Source organism: Pan paniscus, chromosome 10, assembly GCF_029289425.2.
Source record: "Pan paniscus chromosome 10, NHGRI_mPanPan1-v2.0_pri, whole genome shotgun sequence".
In the NCBI taxonomy this organism is placed as follows: domain Eukaryota; kingdom Metazoa; phylum Chordata; class Mammalia; order Primates; family Hominidae; genus Pan; species Pan paniscus.
In genome coordinates this window covers 129,049,056-129,070,492 of record NC_073259.2, presented here as the reverse complement: position 1 = coordinate 129,070,492, position 21,437 = coordinate 129,049,056, and the positions used below count along the sequence as shown (strand labels likewise).

The 21,437-nt window shown below is 51.6% G+C and overlaps 1 protein-coding gene and 1 long non-coding RNA gene across 3 annotated transcripts in view; one reads left to right on the top strand and one right to left on the bottom strand.

Moving 5' to 3' along the window:
* The window catches only part of HNF1A (HNF1 homeobox A), a 22,293-nt gene extending 856 nt beyond the window's left edge, over positions 1 to 21,437 (bottom strand). The window contains exons 1-9 of one of the 2 annotated variants that reach the window (XM_003832372.6): positions 20,797 to 21,437; positions 11,130 to 11,329; positions 6,486 to 6,672; positions 5,787 to 6,028; positions 3,941 to 4,092; positions 3,612 to 3,813; positions 2,677 to 2,868; positions 950 to 1,071; positions 712 to 856 (exon numbers count right to left, since the gene is read on the bottom strand). In XM_003832372.6, coding sequence (XP_003832420.1) covers positions 712 to 856; positions 950 to 1,071; positions 2,677 to 2,868; positions 3,612 to 3,813; positions 3,941 to 4,092; positions 5,787 to 6,028; positions 6,486 to 6,672; positions 11,130 to 11,329; positions 20,797 to 21,122 — 1,768 coding nt within the window. In that variant the 5' untranslated portion in view covers positions 21,123 to 21,437. Of the gene's footprint in view, positions 1 to 711; positions 1,072 to 2,676; positions 2,869 to 3,611; positions 3,814 to 3,940; positions 4,093 to 5,786; positions 6,029 to 6,485; positions 6,673 to 11,129; positions 11,330 to 20,796 lie in introns of both variants that reach the window. The other variant, XM_055096259.2, reaches the window with a different exon arrangement.
* The window catches only part of LOC129393555 (uncharacterized), a 36,717-nt gene continuing 16,260 nt past the window's right edge, over positions 981 to 21,437 (top strand). Inside the window, exons 1-2 of the long non-coding RNA XR_008620515.2 lie at positions 981 to 1,345; positions 19,118 to 19,248. This is a non-coding gene — a long non-coding RNA (uncharacterized LOC129393555). The remainder of the gene's footprint in view (positions 1,346 to 19,117; positions 19,249 to 21,437) is intronic.

The following is a 21,437-nucleotide window of genomic DNA, read 5'->3' as shown; positions in this document are numbered from 1 at the left end:
TCATGGACACGCCTCATGGGGTGAATGCCAGGACACAGAATGGCCTCAGTGGCTGTCATGACAGCTGCCAGGGCCGGGTCCAGGAACCTTATAGAAAGGGGGCAGCTTGCAAAAAGGCAGGCTGCAAAGCCCACCCACCTGACTCCAAAGTGCCCACTCCTGACAATGACATCATAGATCACAAACTCAGGTGACCGCCCCACCGCCGAGGGTCATTGGAGCTGATGTGAGTGGATGCAGGGAGGCCTGGTGCACTGTTATATGGGAATGTGAATTTTTCCAATTTTCCAAAAGATGCCAGAAATCTGGATTTCTATGTGAAAATTCCTGATTTTGAAATGTTGGCAACAAATTCAAAGAATGTTCACCCCTGAGCGAAGCCAAACCAAACACATGCAAGAGTCGCTTCTGGCTCACAGACCTGGTCCTTATTGTTACTCTCCACTGCCTCTAACAATTACTTCATCTTTTTCCTCAGTCCAGTCCCTGAGATGTTCTTGTAAGGTGGGCCCCATCTTCCTGGGGTCGCCTGTGCCTCTTGGGCTTCATGGAAGCCCACCCCACCCCTCCATGCCTGCCAGTGCTTCCTCGCAGCAGCCCTAGGCCTGCTGCATGCACAGCCCCGCAGTGACGGACAGCAACAAAAGGGGTGGGACCAACATGGAAGGGGGCAGGGACAGTAAGGGAGGGGGTGGAGCCAGGGCCTCTCACCCGTGGGGCTGGCGCTGAGCCGGTGGGCCGGCTGCAGGTGCTGGATGCCGGCAGGGTCCTGGCTGGGGACGTGGAGGGTGGTGGCCTGAGATGCTGGCGTGTGAAGCCCGGACTCACTGGAGGCCTCAGTGTCTGAGGTGAAGACCTGGGGGAGCAGAGCAGCTTCCTGAGCCCAGGGGATGTGGGGGTGAGGGGCTCTGTCACAGGCCGAGGGAGGGCCAGCAGGCCTGGACCTTACCTGCTTGGTGGGCGTGAGGCTGGCCAGGGCGCTCAGGTTGGTGGTGTCGGTGATGAGCATAGTCTGCGGGAGCAGGCCCGTGTGGGTGTACTGGGCCACCTCGGGCTTGTGGCTGTAGAGGGCTGGCCGCAGGGGAGAGAGGGGCAGACGTGGCAGACGTGCCTGACAGCCCTAGTCCCAGGCCTCAAGACTGGGGAAAGGGGGGCATGGGGCCTGCTGAACAGCCAGACTGGGCAGCAGTTGGAGATCCAGGGCTGATTTTCAAAACTGGGGGCTCCAGATAAAGGGACAGACCCTCTCCCCATTACAGGGAACTGCTCAGCTGCGATTGATGCAGGGGAGCCTGGAGGAGGCCAGAAACCAACTCCAGCTCCTCTTGTCACCTGGAGACAGCAGGTATGAAAGGGAACGGGAGGTGCGGGTGCAGGGCTACTGTACTAAGCACGGGTGCTACGTACTAAGCGCAGGTGCTACTGTACTAAATGCAGGCGCTATGTACTAAGCACAGGTGCTACCATACTAAACACAGGTGCTATGTACTAAGCACAGGTGCTACTGTACTAAACTCAGGTGCTGTGTAGTAAGTTCAGGTGGCCCCTGTCAAAGAGCAAGGCGGAGGACAGCAGTACTTCCATCTCCAGGCCACCTTCCCAAATATAACCCCATGTTTTACCTACAGCACCTCCACCCACCCCTCAGGAGACACACAGACCCTACAAGAGACACACAGACGCTAGGAAAACGCACATAAACCACATATTCTCACAGTGACTCAGATAAAAACGTAACACACACACACGCATACACTCTCAACCATGTACACACAGACATATACAGGCCCCAAATCTCTTAACCCAGTCCCAAATGCCAAAAAGGTCTGAAACCAAAAGATTTCCTTAAGATTGGCACTAGAGCTCATTTGGTGGCAAAAGCCAGCCTGAACCTGGTATGAGGTTATGAGTGTTTAAACTGCCTTGTGGAAATCCTATCTTTGGCTGCAGAAATAGCAGTGCTTTGATCACAGGGGGCTGTCTCAAACCCTGCTGGGAGTGTTACGTGATAGCTGGCATATCCACCAAATTACTTTTCTTTTTCTTTTTTTTTTTTTTGGCAGAGTACTCACTCTGTTGCCCAGGCTGGAGTGCAGTGCAGTGGCACAATCTCAGCTCACTGCAACGTCCGCCTCCCAGGTTCAAGCGATTCTCCTGCCTCAGCCTCCCAAGTAGCTGGGACTACAGGCACGTGCCTCCACGCCTGGCTAATTTTTGTACTTTTAGTAGAGACGGGGTTTCACCGTGTTGGCCAGGCTGGTCTTGAACTCCTGACCTCAAGTGATCTGCCCACCTCGGCCTTCCAAAGTGCTGGGATTACAGGCATGAGCCACCACGCCTGGCCCCAGATTACCTTTCTAAAATCTGAATAGATTTTAGAAATTCATATGGCCCTAAGAGTTTCAGAGAAACACAGGCATGCACACAAATGCATGCACAACCGATACACACCCAGACACGCACTAGGGATCTGCTCACACAAGCAGTCGTGCACACACACAGATACGTGCATTCACATGGGAACACACTGGCCTGCAGACACCCTCAGTCACGGAAACACACTTGTCCCAGAGACACATGCAGACTGCAACGCCTGCCAGGCACCCCTTTCCCCTGCATCCATTGACAGCCAACCTCTATCATCATCTCCTGCTGTGTGGGGCACAGGGCGCTCACCGTGGGGGCTCTGCAGCTGAGCCATGGTGGCCATGAAGGGGCTCTGGGTCACGTGGCTCTGCACAGGTGGCATGAGCGGCTGCTGGTAGGAGGGGTGCAGCGGCTGGGAGAACTGGACGGGCTGCAGGGTGGTCAGGCTGCTGCCCATGCTGTTGATGACCGGCACACTCTGTGCCTGCGTGGAGGCCAGGCCTGGAGTGGAAGGGGAGGGAATCAGCTGGGCCCCCCAGTTATATCCCACCCCTGCCCAAGACCTCCCAAGGGCACCACCTCTCCTTCCCAGAGCCCGTGGCTTGGAGGAGGGGGCAGGGTGGTCAGGAAACAGCCCTCCACTGGGACCTGCCACTAATTTAAGTGGCTCTGGCAAGTCATTCCCCCTCTCTGAGCCTTTAGCTCTTTGTCTAGGCTAGTGGGAGAGGCAGGCGGTGACTTGTTCAAAAGTTGTCAAACTGCGGTTCCCTGGAGCCCTGGGGTTCCACAGCAGTGCAAAGGCCCTGGGGTTAGTTCTCTGCTCCCCTCTCCTAGCAGCTCCTTATCTATCTTATGTACTGGGCTTCTGCATAATTGTACCTGCAAATAAGGGCTTTCTGGGCTTAATTTTTCTTCATAAAACAAAAACTTAGAAAACATCAGTCCCCCTTACCCTGCTGTAATTTGCCCACAGACCCTTCACCTTCTGAGGTACCACAGAATTGATGTATTATGCTTAGTGCCTGCCTCCCTGCTTGAGTTGCTGAGATTTTGGTCTGTTTGGTTCACCCAGGTATCACTGATGTAGCACAGTGACTGGTCCAGAGTAGGCACTGGATAAATACATGTCGTATGAATGAATGAATGAATGAATGAATGAGTCCCAGTGGCTCTTCCAGCTCCTGGATTCTGCGGTTGCCCCATGAGCCTCCCACCCAGGTGCCCACCCATCCCCACCAGCTTACCGATGACCAGGGTGGAGGCACCTGTGTTGGTGAACGTAGGACCCAGGGAGGCAGGCTCACCAGGCCCGATGGTCATGACCCCAGGAAGTGAGGCCATGATGAGGTTCTGGGGCTGCTGGTTGAGGCCTGGGGATGTCTGCTCCAAGCTGTGCAGTGCTGTCAGGGTGCTGACAGGGGGGAGGGGGCCCCCAGCTGCTGAGACCTACGAGGGGAAGCCAAGCTGTGTCCGGGGGGCCGGGGTCCCCACAGGGCCTCCCTAGGGACTGCTCCAGAATCTCCCTGCCAAGGAAAGATGAGGTTGGGTTTTCCTTACAAGCAAGGACACTCACCAGCTTGGCTTCTGTACTCAGCAGGCTGTGGCTGGGCTCCAGGCCCGTGGGGGACACTTGGTGCAGGGGTGTAGACACTGTCACTAAGGGACCGCCGCTGCTTGAGGGTACTTCTGCAGTCTCACTGGTCGCAGGCTGTCCATAGCGCACACCTGGAGAGGGAAGCAGTGTCCTGCCTCAGCACCCCACTTCCCTGCCCTCCCCTGCCTCCACAACCCTCAGCACTTCAAACTCCATTGGTTTGCTTAGGCCAGCTGCCTGTCTGCCTTTATGCAGCCAGCAAATCTGCCTTTGTTTCTACCTTTTGCCAAGCCCTGGGTCAGCTGCTCCCAGTTCCTTGAAGGCTGGGACTGCATTTATTAGCTCCATTCCCCCCACTGCCTAGTGCTATACCTGACATGCAGTAGGTGCTCAGTAGAAGACAACTGAACTGAATTTAACTGAATTTAGTTGAATTGAAATGAATTGAATTGATACAATCTGAAATGAATGAATTGAATTGAATTAACCCAAATCAACTTAGGTTGAGTTGAGTGGAATGATATGAAGTGGAGTGGATGGTGTGGAGTAGAGTAGATGGAATTGAGTGGAATGAGTGGGATCAAGTGGAATGGGTACAGTCGAGTGGAGTGGTAAAGGGTGGAGAGGACGGGTGGGGAGGAATAGGGTGGAGTGGAATGGTATAGGGTGGAGTGGATGGAATGGTGAGGAATAGTGTGGCATGGAGCGGAATGAATGGAGTGGCTAGAGTGGAATGGATGGAGCTGTGTGAACACAGTGGAGTGGAATGGTATGGAGTGGAGTGAGTGGGTTGGAGTGGAGTGAATGGAGTAGACTGGAATGGTGGAGTATGTGAATAGAGTGGAGTGGAATGGTATAGAGTGGAGTGAGTGGATGAAGTAGAGTGGAATGGATGAAATGTGGAGTCATGTGGAGTGAATGGAGTTGAGTGGATGGGACAGATAGAATAAAATGGTATGGAGTGGAGAGGAGTGGAGAGAAGAGTGGGTAGAGTGGATGGAGTGGAGTCTAATGGAGCTGGTTGGAGTGCAGTGGATGGAATGGGTGGAGTGGAGTGGATGGAGCAGAGTTGAATGAAGTAGAGGGAGTGGAGTAGATGGAGTTGAGTGAGTGGAGTGGATGGAGTGGAGCTGAATGGAGTGGATGGAGTAAGTGGATGGAACAGAGTATGGAGTGGATGGAGTAGAGTTGAATGTAGTAGATGGAGTGGAGTGGATGGAGCCGGGTATGGAGTGGATGGAGTGGAGTTGAATGTAGTGGATGGGATGAAGTTGGATGGAATGGATGGAGTGGAATGAATGGAGTGGAGTTGAATGTAGTAGATGGGATGAAGTTGGATGGAATGGATGGAGGGGAGTGGATGGAGTAGAGTTGAATGTAGTAGATGGGATGAAGTTGGATGGACTGGATGGAGTGGAGTGGATGGATGGGGTAGAGTTGAAGGTAGTAGATGGAGTAGAGTGGATGGAGTGGAGTTGAATGTAGTGGATGGGATGAAGTTGGACGGAGTGGAGTGGATGGAGTGGAGTTGAGTGGAGTGAATGGAGTAGAGTGGATGGAGTGGAGTCGAAGGTAGTGGATGGAGTGGATGGAATGGGGTTAATTGTGGTGGATGGAGTGAATAGAGTGGAAAGGAGTAGAGTGAATGGAATGGAGATAGAGTGGAATGGATGAATGAACAGAGTGAAGTAGAGTGATAGGAGTGGCATGAATGGAATGGAACCAAACTGAAGTGCAAAGAGGTTTAGGTGACTGCTGTCACTGGGACAGTCCTCCCCAACCCTCCCACCTTCCCACGTGTCCCTTGTCCCCACATACGACTCACCGTGGACCTTACTGGGGGAGAGGGCAGGTGGAGGCAGGCCAGGGGAGCTGTGAGCGGGCAGCGCAGGTCCCGGGCCTGGCCCTGGGGGGGGCCCGCTGTACGTGTCCATGGCCAGCTTGTGCCGGAAGGCTTCTTCTTTGCGCCGGTTGGCAAACCAGTTGTAGACACGCACCTCCGTGACGAGGTTGGAGCCCAGCCCCTGTGCCTGTGATGGGGACACCCCTCTCTGGATGCATTCCGCCCTGCAGAAATAGCCACCCATGAGCCTCCAGGCCAGGCTCAGAGGAACCCTGTCCTGGGCATGAAGGGGAGGGTTCTGAGAAGCTGAGCTCTGCCGGAGGGTTTGAGGCTGGCAGATCTGGGTTCCAATGCCAGGTCTGCTGTGTGACCTTGGGCAATTGACAGTCTGTCTGACCTCAGTCTCTCCATTCATAAAGTGAGCAAAAGAGCCATAGGATTGTAGAGAGAATCGAATTGGGTGAGCATCCATGGAAGGGGTTGCTTGGTGTCCAGGGTGCAGGGGGGCTGCGAGGAATGGGCTTAGGTTCAAGTATTCTCAATTTTCTGGGCCAGGCTAAGCCAATATCAGGAGTTCTCGGCAACTGGACAGCCTTTTACAGGACCTAGAGTCACCTTCCCCTTCCCTGGCCTTGCCGCAGCCCAGACCAAACCAGCACTGTTTCCCGCCCGCCATTGTACCTATTGCACTCCTCCACTAGCGTCTCTCGCTCCTCCTTGCTAGGGTTCTTCTGCCTCTCATAGGCCTGGAACAGGATCTGCTGGGATGCTGGGCCCCACTTGAAACGGTTCCTCCGCCCCTTCTTGGTTGGTAGCTCATCACCTGTGGGCTCTTCAATCAGCCCTCCCTGCCCTGCATGGGTGAACTCTGCAGGCACAGAAAGCCGTGAGTGGGGTACTGGCCACTCTCACCTTCCCACATCCATTCCCCTGACCTTGCCCTTGATTCTTTCTCATTGCCATGGTGCTGAACCAGAGGAGCTTACAGCTAGAACTTAGAAATCATCTAATCTACTGATGACAAACACACAGCACACATGCCATCACTTTCTTAACCTGTGTTCAAGGCAAACATCACTAATCAATCCCTGAATGCTTTCCTACCAACCCAAGATATGATCTCACCATCCTTCTCAGTACAAGACTGCAGGTAAGCATTAGCATTTGTTCTGATTTGGCACATTTACTATCCCCATTGTACAGATGAGGAAGCTGAGGCTCAGAGAGCTTACATATTTTTCCAGAGTCACGCAGTAGAGCAAAAATTTGAGCCATATGTCCTCAGTGTATTCAGAATTATATTCAGCTTTCCAGACTTGAAAATCAGGCTTAAAATGCAAATGTTAGCTAGAGGAAGAGACCCAGCCAGCCTTCATCAGCTGGTACCACTTTACTGGAAACTGGTCTACCAGCTTATCCCTGAGCAGGCCACCAAAGGACTGGGACACACAAGTGCTAGGACAGCACTTTATGAGAAGAGAGGAAGGTAGATTCTGAATCAGGGGCGCAGCAGCAGCAGCAGGGCCCTCACCATCTCAGTGCCAAGAAACAGCAGCGGGCATAAGTGGCTAGGACTACACACCTGCTGCACCACACCTGGCTCATTTATTCTTATTTTTATTTTTTGGAGAGATGGGGTCTCCTTCTGTTGCCCAGGCTGGTCTTGAACTCTTAGGCTCAAGTGATCCTCCCACTTTTGCCTCCCAGATGTGCTGGGATTACAGGTGGGTACAACCACACCAGGCTGGGAGCTGGTAATATCTATTTTTTATCTGTATTGGTGTGTTCACTTTGTGAAAATTCATTGAACTGTATGCTTTGGATTTGGGCACTTTTTATGTTAGACTTCATTTAAAAGTTTCTGTTATAGCAGACACAGTGATGTGTGCCTGCCATTCCAGCTACTTAAGAGGCTGAGGCAGGGATCACTTGAGCCGGGAAGTTCAAAACTAGCCTGGGCAACATGGCAAGACCTCATCTCAAAAAATAAAATAAATAAAAGTTTACATTATCAAGTATAAAAAGAGTCATTCAACTGAAAGTAGCTGAAAAGAAGAGCTCTTTTCCTTCCGAGGTTGCTAAGCTGGTAGGATGGCAGCCCAGGGCTTCCAGAACCCATCTTTGCCTATATGAGGAGAGCCTGTCTGAGAATGAAGCCAACAAAAAAGAAAAGAGTCAAGAAATGCTGTGTGAACCTCATTTGAGCCCCTTGATCTAGCCATGCCTGAAGCAGCCCTGGACTCCTCACATTGCTTCAGTCAATACATTCCCTTTTCTGTTTAAATTCATTTGAGTTGGGGTTCTGTCCCCTGTTACTGAAAGAGTCCTAATACTACAGTCATATATTGACTCTGCATCTCAAATTCTCCAATTTCTCCTTAAAAGTTAAAAATCCCCCAGGGAAAGCTATTTGGGCCACAGTTTGCATCTCTGGTCTCAGCTCTAGGCTGAAGTCCTTGATGACATTTCTAACTGTTAGAAATTTTTTAATGCATTTTATCGAATATTGTAAAATTTCGTCTAGTGATGGTTTTAGGAGAACACTATTTCTCTCAGAAACTAAATCTAGTTCTAACAGATTTTCATAATAAATCTTTATTGTTTCTTCTCATACAAATTAAAATAGTATTAAAATGTACTGTTTTTCCAAGTGTGTATTACAGCACAGTAGAGTGTGAACACCCCAATAATTGGGATGAGGGGTAGCTATAGAGTAAGGACTAGAGTTGTCTATTGCATGCATACATACATACATACATACATACATACATACATACATACATTTATTTGACAGAGTCTCCCTCTGTCACCCAGGCTGGAGTGCAGTGGCGTGATCTTGGCTCACTGCAACCTCTGCCTCCTGGGTTCAAGTGATTCCCTTGCCTTGGCCTCCCAAGTAGCTGGGATTACAGGCGTGCGCCACTATGTCCAGCTAATTTTTGTATTTTTAGTTAAGATGGGGTTTCACCATGTTGACCAGGCTGGTCTCAAACTCCTGCCCTCAAGTGAGCCACCTGCCTTGGCCTCCCAAAGTGCTGGGATTACAGGCATAAGCCACCGCGCCCAGCCTGCATACATTTTTTTTTTTTCAACAGTGATTTTTACTGCTGGTGGAAGTGTAAATTGATATAACTTCTTTGGAAGGAACTATGCCAATATGTACCCAAGATTTTAAAGCAACTACTCTGTGTTCCAGCAGTCCACTTCTAGGAATTTATCCTACAGACACAGTCACATGTGAACATGCACTTATATAAAGAAGGATGTTTTTTGCTGCAGTTGGTTGTATTCGCAGATTGCAGAATCCCTAAAAGTCCTTCAGTAGGTGGCCAGTTAAACAAATAACAGCCAGCAGCCCTTATAAAGAATGAGATCCATCAATCTCTCAGTGCCAATATGAAAAGATATACAGGATTTATTGCCAAGAGACAAAACACAACGTGTAAAATAGTGTGTCTAGTATGTTCCCATTAATCAGAAAAAGAGCAAGAAAATAACATATCTATTGCTACTATATGCAGAAAATCTCTCTGGAAGGATACACAAGAGTCTGGGAATTCCAGTGGCTGCTTTAGGGGAAAGGCATCTAATTTTTCTTATAAACTCTGTTTTTCTTCTTTTTTTTAACCAAACGTGTATTGCCTTTCTTTCTTTCTCTCGTTCTTTTTCTTTCTTTTCTTTTCCTTCCTTCCTTCCTTCCTTCCTTCCTTCCTTCCTTCCTTCCTTCCTTCCTCCCTTCCTCCCTCCCTTTCCTCCCTTTCCTATCTTTTCTTTCCTTCTTTTTTAGAGCAGGAAACTTGCCATGTTGTCCAGGTTGGAGCCGAACCCCTGGGCTCAAACAGTCCTCCCACCTCAGCCTCCCCAGTAGCTGAGATTATGGCACACCACCATGCCTGGCTATTTCCTTTTTTAAAAACCTGGATAATTAAGGCCAGGCGCGGTGGCTCACGCCTATAATCCCAGCACTTTGGGAGGCCGAGGCGGGCGGATCACGAGGTCAGGAGATCGAGACCACGGTGAAACCCTGACTCTACTAAAAATACAAAAAATTAGCTGGGCGTGGTGGCGGGCGCCTGTAGTCCCAGCTACTCGGGAGGCTGAGGCAGGAGAATGGCATGAACCCGGAAGGCGGAGCTTGCAGTGAGCCGAGATCGCGCCACTGCACTCCAGCCTGGGCGACAGAGCGAGACTCTGTCTCAAAAAAATAAAAATAAATTTAAAAAAAATTAACCTGGATAATTAATAAAAGAAATGTCAAAAATTGTCACACATAGATGGAGGTTGGAAGGTGACAGTGCCCTTGGGATTTGGTGGGGTATGAGGCCTGGAGAAGAAAACCCACCATTCCCTGAGTAATAGGGCTCCCAGAGCTTCCTGAGTTTGCAGTGGAGGATTTCCTGAGCGTAGACCTTGCCTCTGAGCCTTTACTGATGCTGTTCCTTCTGCCTGAAACACCCTTCCCTGCATCTCCATGGGTCAAAATTCAACTCCCACTTTAAGACCTAGTCTAAAGGTCGTATTCTAAAGGTCATATTTGCAATGTGAGCCTTCCTGATACCTCTGCCTTCCTGAGGAAGAACAGGTTACTCCCCAGTCGACAGTCAGCTCAGCACCCTGAAATGCTTTGTGTAATACTCTGCACTGGACCAGGCACCCCAAAAATGCATGATAAATAGTAGCCATTATTGTTGTTGTTGTGGCTGCTGTTGTCCCATTCTAATACATGACTCGCTGGATCATAATGAGCTTTTCTCCCACTTTCCCACTTAACCATGGGCTCTGAGAAAGCAGGGACCCAGGCCGGGTATGGTGGCTCACGCCTGTAATCCCAGCACTTTGGGAGGCTGAGGCGGGTGGATCACCTGAGGTCAGGAGTTCAAGACCAGCCTGGCCAACATAGTGAAACCCCCGTCTCTACTAAAACTACAAAAAATTAGCCAGGCATGGTGGTGGGCACCTGTGATCCCAGCTACTCCGGAGGCTGAGGCAGGAGAATTGCTTGAACCTGGGAGGAGGAGGTCACAGTGAGCTGAGGTCGCACCACTGAACTCCAGCCTGGGCAATAAGAGCAAAACTCTGTCTAAAAAAAGAAAAAGAAAGCAGGGACCCATTTCATTCATCTTTGGATGTTCAGGACCAAGTCTACTCCCGTCCCACAGAGTGCCTAGCGCAGAATAGGTAATAAATGCAGGTTGAATCCCACTGACTTCCTTTCCATCTACCTGTCTGTGTAATGGGGATGGTGAAGCTTCCAGCCCCCACCTATGAGTTAGGGGAGAGTCCTGGGCCCTCCCAGGGAAGATGCGGGGTAGGGTCATTACTTACGCTGCGCCACCTCTCGCTGCTTGCGGACGTACCAGGTGTACAGGGCGGCCCGCTTCTGCGTCTTCATGGGAGTGCCCTTGTTGAGGTGTTGGGACAGGTGGGACTGGTTGAGGCCAGTGGTATCGACCACCTCCCGCTGTGGGATGTTGTGCTGCTGCAGGTAGGACTTGACCATCTTCGCCACACGCCACGGGTCCTCCCTGGGAGGAGGGCAAGGACAGGGTCTGCTCAGCAAGGGCTGTCTCTCCCCATAGGGGGGGCTGCGGTCCTGGGTGCTGGAACCTTGTCAACCCTGAGGGTGGGGACTGTGCATGAAAGCAGTTATGGAGCCCAGGGGCCTACACATGGACTCAGGGACAGTGAGGTATGGTCATTTATGCCAGGACACAGGGACACAGACACATGGTCATGAGGACAGAGACTTGTAGACGCACACACATGACAAACGTGGACACAGGCCTATGGACACAGACACTGGAACAGATAAAGGTTTAGAAACATGGATACACAGACACACAACACAGATGAAGATATGTGGATGGATGGGTGAATGGATGAATAGATGAATGGGTGGATGGATGGATGGATGGATGGGTGGGTGGATGGATGGATGGGTGAATGGGTGGATGGATGGATGAATTGGTGGATAGATGGATGGACTGGTGGATGGATGGTAGGGTAGAGTGGATGGACAGATAGATGGGTGGATGGATGATGGATGGATGGATGGTTGGATGAATGGATGGATGGATTGGTGGGTGGGTGGGTAGATGGATGATGGATGGATGGACGAAGGAGACCTGCTGGAAAAAGGAAAGCATTAAATCTGAAAACAAGGAAAGAAATATGGATTCTCCAATTTTACACCTACTCCAGCCTGGGTGACAGAACAAGACCCTGTCTCAAAAAAAAGAAAAGAAAAGAAAAAAAGTGCATTTACTGCCAGTGATTAGGGTGCAAACAGGTAGATAGATAGATAGATAGATAGATGATAGATAGATAGATCAACTTTGTGATTTTTTGCCCTAAAGGCTGTCTTACAACTGAATCCTTTCAGGTGGGTGGGACTCTGCTTGTCCTGTGACCTTGGACAAGGAATAAAATGATGCAAATTCTGTGGGCCTCAGTGGCTTCTCTCTCTCTGTGTGTGTATATATATATATATATATATATTTTAAAAATGCTTCCTGAAAATCTGCACCCTTGGCTGTGGCCAGGCCTGTTTCCCTGCAGCACCAGAACAGGCGGCTGGTTTTTCTTTTCTTTTTCTTTCTTTTTTTTTGAGATGGAGTCTCACTCTGTCACCCAGGCTCGAGTGCAGTGGCGCGATCTCAGCTCACTGCAAGTTCCGCCTCCTGGGTTCACGCCGTTCTCCTGCCTCAGCCTCCCGAGTAGCTGGGCCTACAGGCACCCACCACCACGCCCGGCTAATTTTTTTGTATTTTTAGTAGAGACGGGGTTTCACCGTGTTAGCCAGGATGGTCTCGATCTCCTGATCTTGTGATCTGCCTGCCTCGGCCTCCCAAAGTGCTGGGATTACTGGCGTGAGCCACCGCGCCCGGCCGCGGCTGGTTTTTCAACAGAGTCTCAGGTGACAGGGTTGACATTCAGAGGCCTCATAGTACCAAAAATGCATGTGAACACTGGAATCCTACTCTGTGGGTTGAGATTCTCCCACCAGAGAGACTCAAAGGGACCCGATGCCACCTGTGAGTCATGTCTCTGCTGTGGGTCTCCCTGTGGGGGAACAGAAGGGATCAGACTGCCTGAGCCATATAAATTTTCTCTCCTCCTCTCCTGCTCTGTCTCAATCCCTGCCTCTTTCTCTCTCCCTCTCCTGAACTTACATTACCAATATGTCACAGATAGGCTGGGTGCAGTGACTCACACCTGTAATCCCAGCACTTTGGGAGGCCAAGGTGGGCGGGTCTTTTGAGGTTAGGAGTTCAAGACCAGCCTGGCCAACATGGAGAAAACCATCTCTATGAAAAAAATAATAAAAATAAAAAATAAGTCAGATATTGTGGCAGGTGCCTGTAATCCCGGCTACTCGGGAGGCTGAGGCAGGAGGATTGCTTGAACCCGGGAGGCAGAGGTTGCAGTGAGCCGAGATCGCGCCACTGCATTCCAGCCTGGGCAACAGAGTGAGACTCCGTCTCAAAAAACAAACAAACAAACAAAAAGTTACAGATAAATACAGCTCAATACAGCAGCACTGAAACAGGCAGACTGGGATTTGAACTTGGGTCTGCGTGATTCCAAAGCCTGTGCTCTCCCCTGCCTCGCTGAGCAATTCGCTTCTAGAATTTGTGGCTTTTAATATTGGCACAGGTGACAAATGGCACAAGTAGAAGGCAATTCCTTGCCACGTTGCTTGCCATAGCAAAAGATTGGAAGCCACCAAGGAGCCCAGCAAAAGGATACTGATTAACTAAATGGAGGTGCATCTGTTCAATGCAACCACTGAAAAAACCCCGCTGAGGAAGCTCTGTGTGCCCAGGTGGAGCAGAGTTTATCTGGTGTGTCTGCTGTGCTGCTACTTATGAATAATTTGAAGTGAGGTGAAAGAGGATTTCTACATATTTGTGCACGTGTAAAATACCGGAGGGCATGCAAGGAACTGGGGACTCTGGTTCCTTCCAGAGGAGAACGGGGTGCTGGGGATGGGAGTGAGAAGGACAGTTTTCTCTGTTGTCCTTGTGTACTTTGTAAATTACGTAATATATACTATATATGCATACATGATATTTATTTTTATTTTTATTTAGTTTTTTTTTTTTTTGAGACAAAGCCTTGCTCTGTGGCCAGGCTGGAATGCAGTGGCGCAAGCTCAGCTCACTGCAACCTCTGATTCCCAGGTTCAAGCGATTCTCCTGCCTCAGCCTCCCGAGTAGCTGGGATTACAGGTGCGCGCTACCACACCCAGCTAATTTTTATATTTTTAGTAGAGACAGGGTTTCACCATGTTGGCCAGGCTGGTCTCAAACTCCCGACTTCAGGTGATCCATCTGCCTTGGCCTCCCGAAGTGCTGGGATTACAGGTGTGAGCCACCGTGCCCAGCCAATATTTATTTTTATTTATTTATTTTTCTTTTTAGAGGCTACTTGCTCTGTCTCCCAGGCTGGAGCACAGTGGCGTGATCATAGCTCACTGTAGCCTCAAACTCCTGGGCTCAATTGGTCCTCCCACCTCGGACTCCCAAGTACTTGGGACCACAGGCACATGCCAACATGCCCAGCTAATTTTTGTACTTTTTTCTATTTTTTTTTTTTTTTTCGCAGAGACAGGATCTTGCTATGTTGGCCAGGCTGGTCTCAAACTCCTGGGCTCAAGCGATCCTCCCACCTTGGCATATATAATATTTAAAACTGAATTGTAAACCGGGTATGGTGGCTCATGGTGGTAATCCCAGTTCTTTGAAAGGCCGAGGTGGGAGGATCACTTGAGCCCTGCAGTTCAAGACCAGCCTGGACAACATAGTGAGACTCTGTCTCTATAAAAAAAAATAAATAAATTAGCCAGGCATGGTGGTGCACACCTGTAGTCCCAGCTCCTCAGGAGGCTAAGGTGGGAGGATTCCTTGAGCCCAGGAGTTTGAGACCAGCCTGGACAACATAGTGGGACCCTGTTTCTACAAAAAATAGAAAAATTAGCCAGGTGTGGTGGCACAAGCCTGTAGTCCCAGCTACTTAGAAGGCTGAGACAAGAGGATCTCTTGAGCCCGAGAGGTCGGGGCTGCAATGAGCTGTGATCGCGCCACCGCACTCCAGCCTTGGCGACAGAGTGAAATCCTGTCTCAAAAAAAAAAAAAAAAAAGTCTGAGAACTCATGTTTCTTGAGGATTTACTGTGAGCCAGGCACCGTGCTGAGGACTGGCCACTTACATCTTATAACCTTAGGAAGTAGACGGTGTGCCCATTTTGCAGAGGAGAAAACTGAGGCTCAGAAAGGTGCAGTCACTTGTGCAAGGTGATCTAGTTGGGACTCAAAAATATTTCATGTTGCCAGGACCACCCCACTCCCGCAGGCCTCTCCCCAGCTTCTCTCTCTCCCTTCTTTCCGGGGCTCCTAGGATCCTCTCTCCTTCATCTCCCTGCTTTGCTGAGTGCCAGTCAGAGCTCAGAAGGAAGGGCAGTACAAAGTCCAGCCTGGTGCTCTGTGGCAAACATGTTTATCTGATCCTAGAGCCAGGCTGCCTGATGCCTCCCCTCCCCCATCTGCAGCCATCACCCTCCTGTGCCGTGTCCTCCTGTGTCCTCCCTTCCTCCCTCCTTCCCTTCTCTCTCCCACAAAGAGAATAGGGTCAGTCTTCCTCTCACCTCTTGAGAGCCTCTCCTGGGCTCAAACCAAAGATTTTCTATGTGCCCCTGTCCATCTGATTCCATGTCTGTCTGTTTCTTTCTCTCTCTCTCTCATTCTCATTCTCTCATGCCAGGTCAAATTTAAGCTGAACTTGAAAATAAAACAAAGGCCAGCCACCCTGCACAAATACATGTGCAACCCTTAGAAACCGAAGACAGGCTTTTGAATGTGAAAATGGAAAGCAAACTGTTAAAGTGAGCTGATACGAACGTTCCACTTTTAAACAATTCCTAGTAGAGTTGGGCAAAAAAATCCACAACAAAAAAGTGAATTTTAAATGCCAGTTAGGAGTCAGAGAACCAAGAGGGCATGTCTTTCCCTTTTCTGGGAGAAGCCACCTGTGCCACTTTTTTCTAGAACCTACTGAATCAATGTCTCTCTCTCCCTACCCCCCACTCCCTTGCTATCACTCTCTTCTGTCTCTCTGTGTGTCTCTTACACACACACACACACACACACACACACACACACACACACACACAGTCTCCAAGGGCCTGACTATTTTTGAGGGCAGATTCTCCAACTGTCCTAGCTCAGAACTAAGAGGCCAAGGCTGGGCGTGGTGGCTCATGCCTGTAATCCCCACACTTTGGGAGGCCGAGGTGGGTGGATCACATGAGGTCAGGAGTTAGAGACCACCCTGGCCAACACAGTGAAACCCTGTCTCTACTAAAAATACAAAAATTAGCTGGGTGTGGTGTTGTATGCCTGTGGTCCCAGCTACTCAGGAGGCTGAGGCAGGAGGATCACTTGAACCCGGGAGGCGGAGGTTGCAATGAGCCAAGACTGCGCCACTGCACTCCACCCCCAGCAACAGAGTGAGACTCCGTCTCAAAAAAAAAAAGAAAGAAAAAGGAAAGAACTAAGAGGACAAGTCTCCAGGCATCTCCTGCTTTGACTCTAATGGGTTTGCGAGTCAAACCAATGTGGGTTCAAATCCCACCACTGTGACCTAGCCGCGCGTGCTCTTGCATGACCCACATCTGCCCTGTAACGTGGGGTAAATCCACCCCTACCTCACACTGCTACTGGGAAAATTAAATGAGCTTCAAATAGGGAGGATGAACTTAGGGCAATGCCTGGTGCACAGTAAGTGCTGAATTTGTGGAATAATATTGTCATCATCATCATCTTAACAATGCAGCCCTGGAGACCCTTGGCCCCACACAGCAGAGCCCAGGAGAAGTGAAGACCCGCCCACATCTTCCTCCTCTCTCTCCTACCCTTTCCGGGGTCAATCGGATGTCCGAGGCTTTGAGCCTCTTGCCCTCTGGCCCCTGGGGTTTCAGGGCATGCAAGGTTGTGGTATTCATCTCCACATCTGGAGGGGAGCTGACTTCTCAGTGTGGGGGCTTTAGACCTGGCCTTGATTCTTTGCTTAACCTCTGTGTGCCTCAGTTTCCGCATCTGTGAAATGGGGCTAATGATATTTCAGACTTCAGAGATGGGGAGGAGGAAAAAATGAGCTTAGCGCATTTTGTAAGCCCTTTGTGAACTCCAAAGCACTGTATGGAAGTGAGTTGATGGTCAACTTAAACAGCAGGAATGACTGGGGAGGGGAAAGTGTGACCTCGAGGTTGCTGTATGGAGCGTGAGGTAGGAGGACCCAGGTCCGAGTCCTGGCTTGCCTTCAGTCATTTGGAAGAGTTTCGTTCGGTAAGGCACTGCCTCTCTCAGCCTTAATTTGCTCATCTGTAAAATGGGATCACTAATAATAACTGCTGTATATTGCAGTTACTACATGTTTACTCTACAAGTGCCATGCCATTTAACCCTGTGGACAAGGGCTATTGTCATCTCTACCCTGCAGACGAAACTGAGGCTCAGAAGTATAAAATCACCTGCTCAAGCTAGAAAGGGGCAGAGCTAGGATTAGGATGCAGGCAGTCTGGCTTTTGTTGGGGACGTCAGATCCTCTGTCCCCGCCCCCGCCCCCCGCCGTGGCTACTGTTTTCCTGAGTCTCAGTGCCCTGATGCTGCCTGATGGGCAGGATCAGAATACTTCAAGATTGGGGTTTGAAGGCTGAGGGCAGTGGCTCTGAGTGCCTGTAATCCCAGCACTTTGGGAGGCCGAGGCGGGCAGATCACCTGAGGTCAGGAGTTTGAGACCAGCCTGGCCAACATAGTGAAACCCCATCTCTACTAAAATACAAAAAATCAGCCAGGCGTGGTGGTGCATGCCTGTAATCCCAGCTACTCGGGAGGCTGAGGCAGGAGAATGGCGTGAACCCAGGAGGCAGAACTTGCAGTGAGCCGAGATCGCGCCATGCACTCCAGCCTGGCCGACAGAGTGAGACTCCGTCTCAAAAATAACAACAACAACAACAACAACAACAAAGAAACACGTTGGGGTTTGAGCTGATCAGGGACAGAAAGGACCCGGGAGGACACCCAGGAAGGAACTCTGGGTCCCAGTTTCTCCCTTGGCCACGTCTCAGGCTGCTGGGCCCTGACCAACAGGGCAGCAGATGTCTTCAGGGCCTCAGAGAATCCCAGTCACTCACTCATTCCTGCTGTGCATCAGCCACTGGGCAGGATGTGGGTACAAGTGGTAAATAAGGCAACACGGGCCTTGTCCTTGAAGAGCTTCTATTTTCATGGCAGGAGATAGAAAACAAACAAATCAGATGATCACAAGTCTTGACAGGGAACCAGAGAAAGTAAACAACAGCAGTGGAAGAGAGTGACAGGGGTAGGGCCCCCTTTTGGATGGAGCAATCAGGGAGCTGAAGGAGAAGGAATCGGCCATGGGAAGATCTGGAAAGAGGTTCTGAGCAGCAGGAAGAGCACGTGCAAAGGCCCTGGGGTGGGAATTGGCCTGGGGTACTGAGAACAGCAAAGCCAAAATGACTGCAGCAAAGGCAGCAAGGAAGAGAAAGACCTGGGAAGAGATCCAGGAATTTGGTGGGGTGGAGGGAGGGGAACGAAACCAAGGCAGGGAGTTTGGACTTTATTCCTTGGCCAGGGAGGGAAACTGAGGCATAAGGAGAGGGAACAGACTTTCCCGAGGTCACTCAGGGAGCTAAGGGGGAGATCTGAAGAAAGAGCTCAGGTTCCTGCTGTGGCCACCAACATGAGGCACCCCAGGGAGGCCTGGGACCCAGGACCCATCCCGGCTTCTTCCCAGACACTGACTTCTCCCGGGAAACAGCTTCTACTAGACATTCTGCCTCTGTACCGTCTTCCCAGCCTCAACCTCCCCGATGGCCCAGGCCTTCAATAGGGGTCCCCCGCCCCTCTCTCCCTGGCTCCTTTCCTGACCCTGACGCTGGAGGCCCCACTTTTTTCACTCAGGGCGTTTTCCGATCCCTTTTGTTACCTGAACAATAAGTAACCCAGGTAGTTAGTTATAAACTCTGCAGGAACAAGGAGCTGGTTGATAATTTATAGCAACATCTCAAATTTAAATGGAAAGTAAATAGCATGCTGTTAGCATTAAAGAAAACCCAATCGGGGCAGGCGGGAAGCACTCCAGCCTCCTTGCAAGCTTGGGGCGCCTCATTCTCTCCCGTGCCCCTTCTCCCAGCTGGGTCTGAGCCCCCGCCCCCCTGGCTCCTCCGTTCTGCTTCTCCCAGCTTCTCTGTCCATCTCCCCCAGTGGCCTCTCTCTACACTCTCTGCCTCAGCTTCCAGGTCTCTGCTGGTCCCTAGGAAGCACTTTGACCTCTGCTTCCCCTTCAAATGCTGTGGATCAAGCCTCCCCAACCCCACCATCCCACCAAAGGGGGCTGCTGACCGAGAGAGCTCACTCAGCCAGGTAAGAAAGCATCCCCTGCCCCCACCCTCACCCCAAAGCCCCCAATCCCATCTGGGGCCCCGGGCAGGTCAGGCCCAGCCCCACCCCATCGGGTTGCCTTCGCCCTGGGTCTGGGATGCCTGACTCTTTGCCCCTCCCCTGCAGCTCTGAAGTCCTTTGCCCTCCTCTTCCTGCCAAGTCAGGGGGCCCTGACTGCTCCCCTGCCCCCTGTCCAGGCCCTCGGGAGGCTCCCTGAGGCCTCTGGGAAAGCAGGAATCCACCAGCCCTCCCCCACCCCAGCTGGGATCAGGACCTTGGACAGAAAAGAGATGGGCCCCTTTGGAGCATCTTTGGGGCTCGGTCTCTTTCTGACTCCCTGGCCACCCCCTGCAGGCCTCTGGTCCCCGGTCATAGCAATTGAGAGCACCGAACAGAGTAGGTTTGGGGCCTCAGTTTGGTGAACTTAGTCCAGCTCCTTCCCGGCTCTAAGCCTCAGTTTCCCCATTTGTGAAGCAGAGTCACCAATAGCTTCTGCCCAGGACTCCTCAGCATGAAGGGAAATTATTCCTGTGAAACCTCAGCACAGCGCCCAGGAAGTAGTGAACCTCCTCAAGCAGGCGCTGTAGGGTGGAGGGCAGGGAGCCGCTGGGGAGGGGTGGCCCCTGTAGCCCCCAGGCCATCCTTCCTTCTCCCCCACACCCCCATCCCCCACCCCTACTAGGTGGGAGGTGGGTTGGCCCAGATCTTTCCAGGCCACCATTCCTACAAGTTAATGATCACAGACCTTATCAGAGCCTTTTGCCGTTTATAAATTTATAAAACAAAAGAGAAATAATAAAGCATGTGGGTAATTAGTAACTAGGTCAGCTCTGCTGAGGAGAGGGGAGGCATCGAGCTCGGACCCACCCAGTTCTCCAGGAGACGGGGAGTCCGCCAGCGGATGGGGATGTAGAACGGGCAGCCTCTAATGGCGCCTGCTGGTGAGGCGGGGTGCCTGTGGCCATACAGGAAAGGGGAGCAGCTCCCACCTCGAGGCTCTGTCTGCCTCAGGTAAGAAAGACCTGGGCTTCTCTGGCTAAATGCATGAGTCCCTAGGAGGCCAGGAAAGCCCCCAAACCCCAGCTTCGGGCCCTCCTCCCTGGTAGTGCTTCCTGGCCCCCGGAGCCTACCCACTGAGGACTCAGTGCAGGAGTTAGGGTCTGGAGAGTATAAATGATCAGAGTGGCTGAAAATTTCCACCACCTCCCAGTTCTCCAGGCATTTGAGTTGTGAACTCACCTGCTTTTTCTCCCATCTTGGACCCCCCTGGGAAATGTCCCCCTTGCCCAAGGACTGGGCTAAAGGCCTGGGCTCATGGGATTTGGGACTCTGCAGAGGAGCAGTTCAGGGGCTGGAGGCTCAAACCTCCAAGCAAGGACCCCTGGGCTCTCATGGGCCCTGTCCCCCTTCCCAGCAACTAGGCTAAAGGCTGAAGGTCATGGGGACTCAACTCAGAAGGGGGGCTCGTTAGGAGCTGAGGGGGGCCCCTCTAGGCCCTCCTGGGAGCGGGGACGGGGCAGGGCTCCTTACTGCAGAAGGGTCTCCACCACGGCTTTCTGGTGGGCCGCCTCCTCAGGGCTGAGGTTCTCCAGCTCTTTGAGGATGGGTGGCGTGAAGTCTTCCCCATCGTCGTCCGTCTCGTCCTCGGAGCCCCGAGTCTCCCCCAGCCCATTGGGCAGCTCAGCCAGCTCCCCTCGACCGCCGCCGCAGGACTCCCCCTTGTCCAGGGGGCCTTCTCCAGCCAGGAGGTAGGGCCCCGGCTCACCCAGTGCCTGGATCAGTGCCTCTTTGCTCAGCCCTGACTCGAGCAGAGCCGCCAGGAGCTCCGTCTGCAGCTGGCTCAGTTTAGAAACCATGGCTCGGCTGCCACAGGGCCACGCGGCCTGGGTCCACCACGCTAGCCGCCTCCCCCACCGCGTGGGTTGCGTTTGCCTGCCGGCCGGCAGACACAAACCAAACTCCTTGCACCCACTGCCCCCCCAAAACCCCACTAGCCAAGCCCTGTGGGCACCCCCAACCCCCAACCCTGGCCCCAGCGGCCCGTGAATCAGGGCCCCTGCCTGTTCTGTTTACATTGGAGCTGGGGAAATTCTCCAAGGTTCATATTTATCCGTGTGCTTAGCGAAGGGACTGAACTTTGGACTTCAGCCCTGCAAAGTGCAGGCCTCATG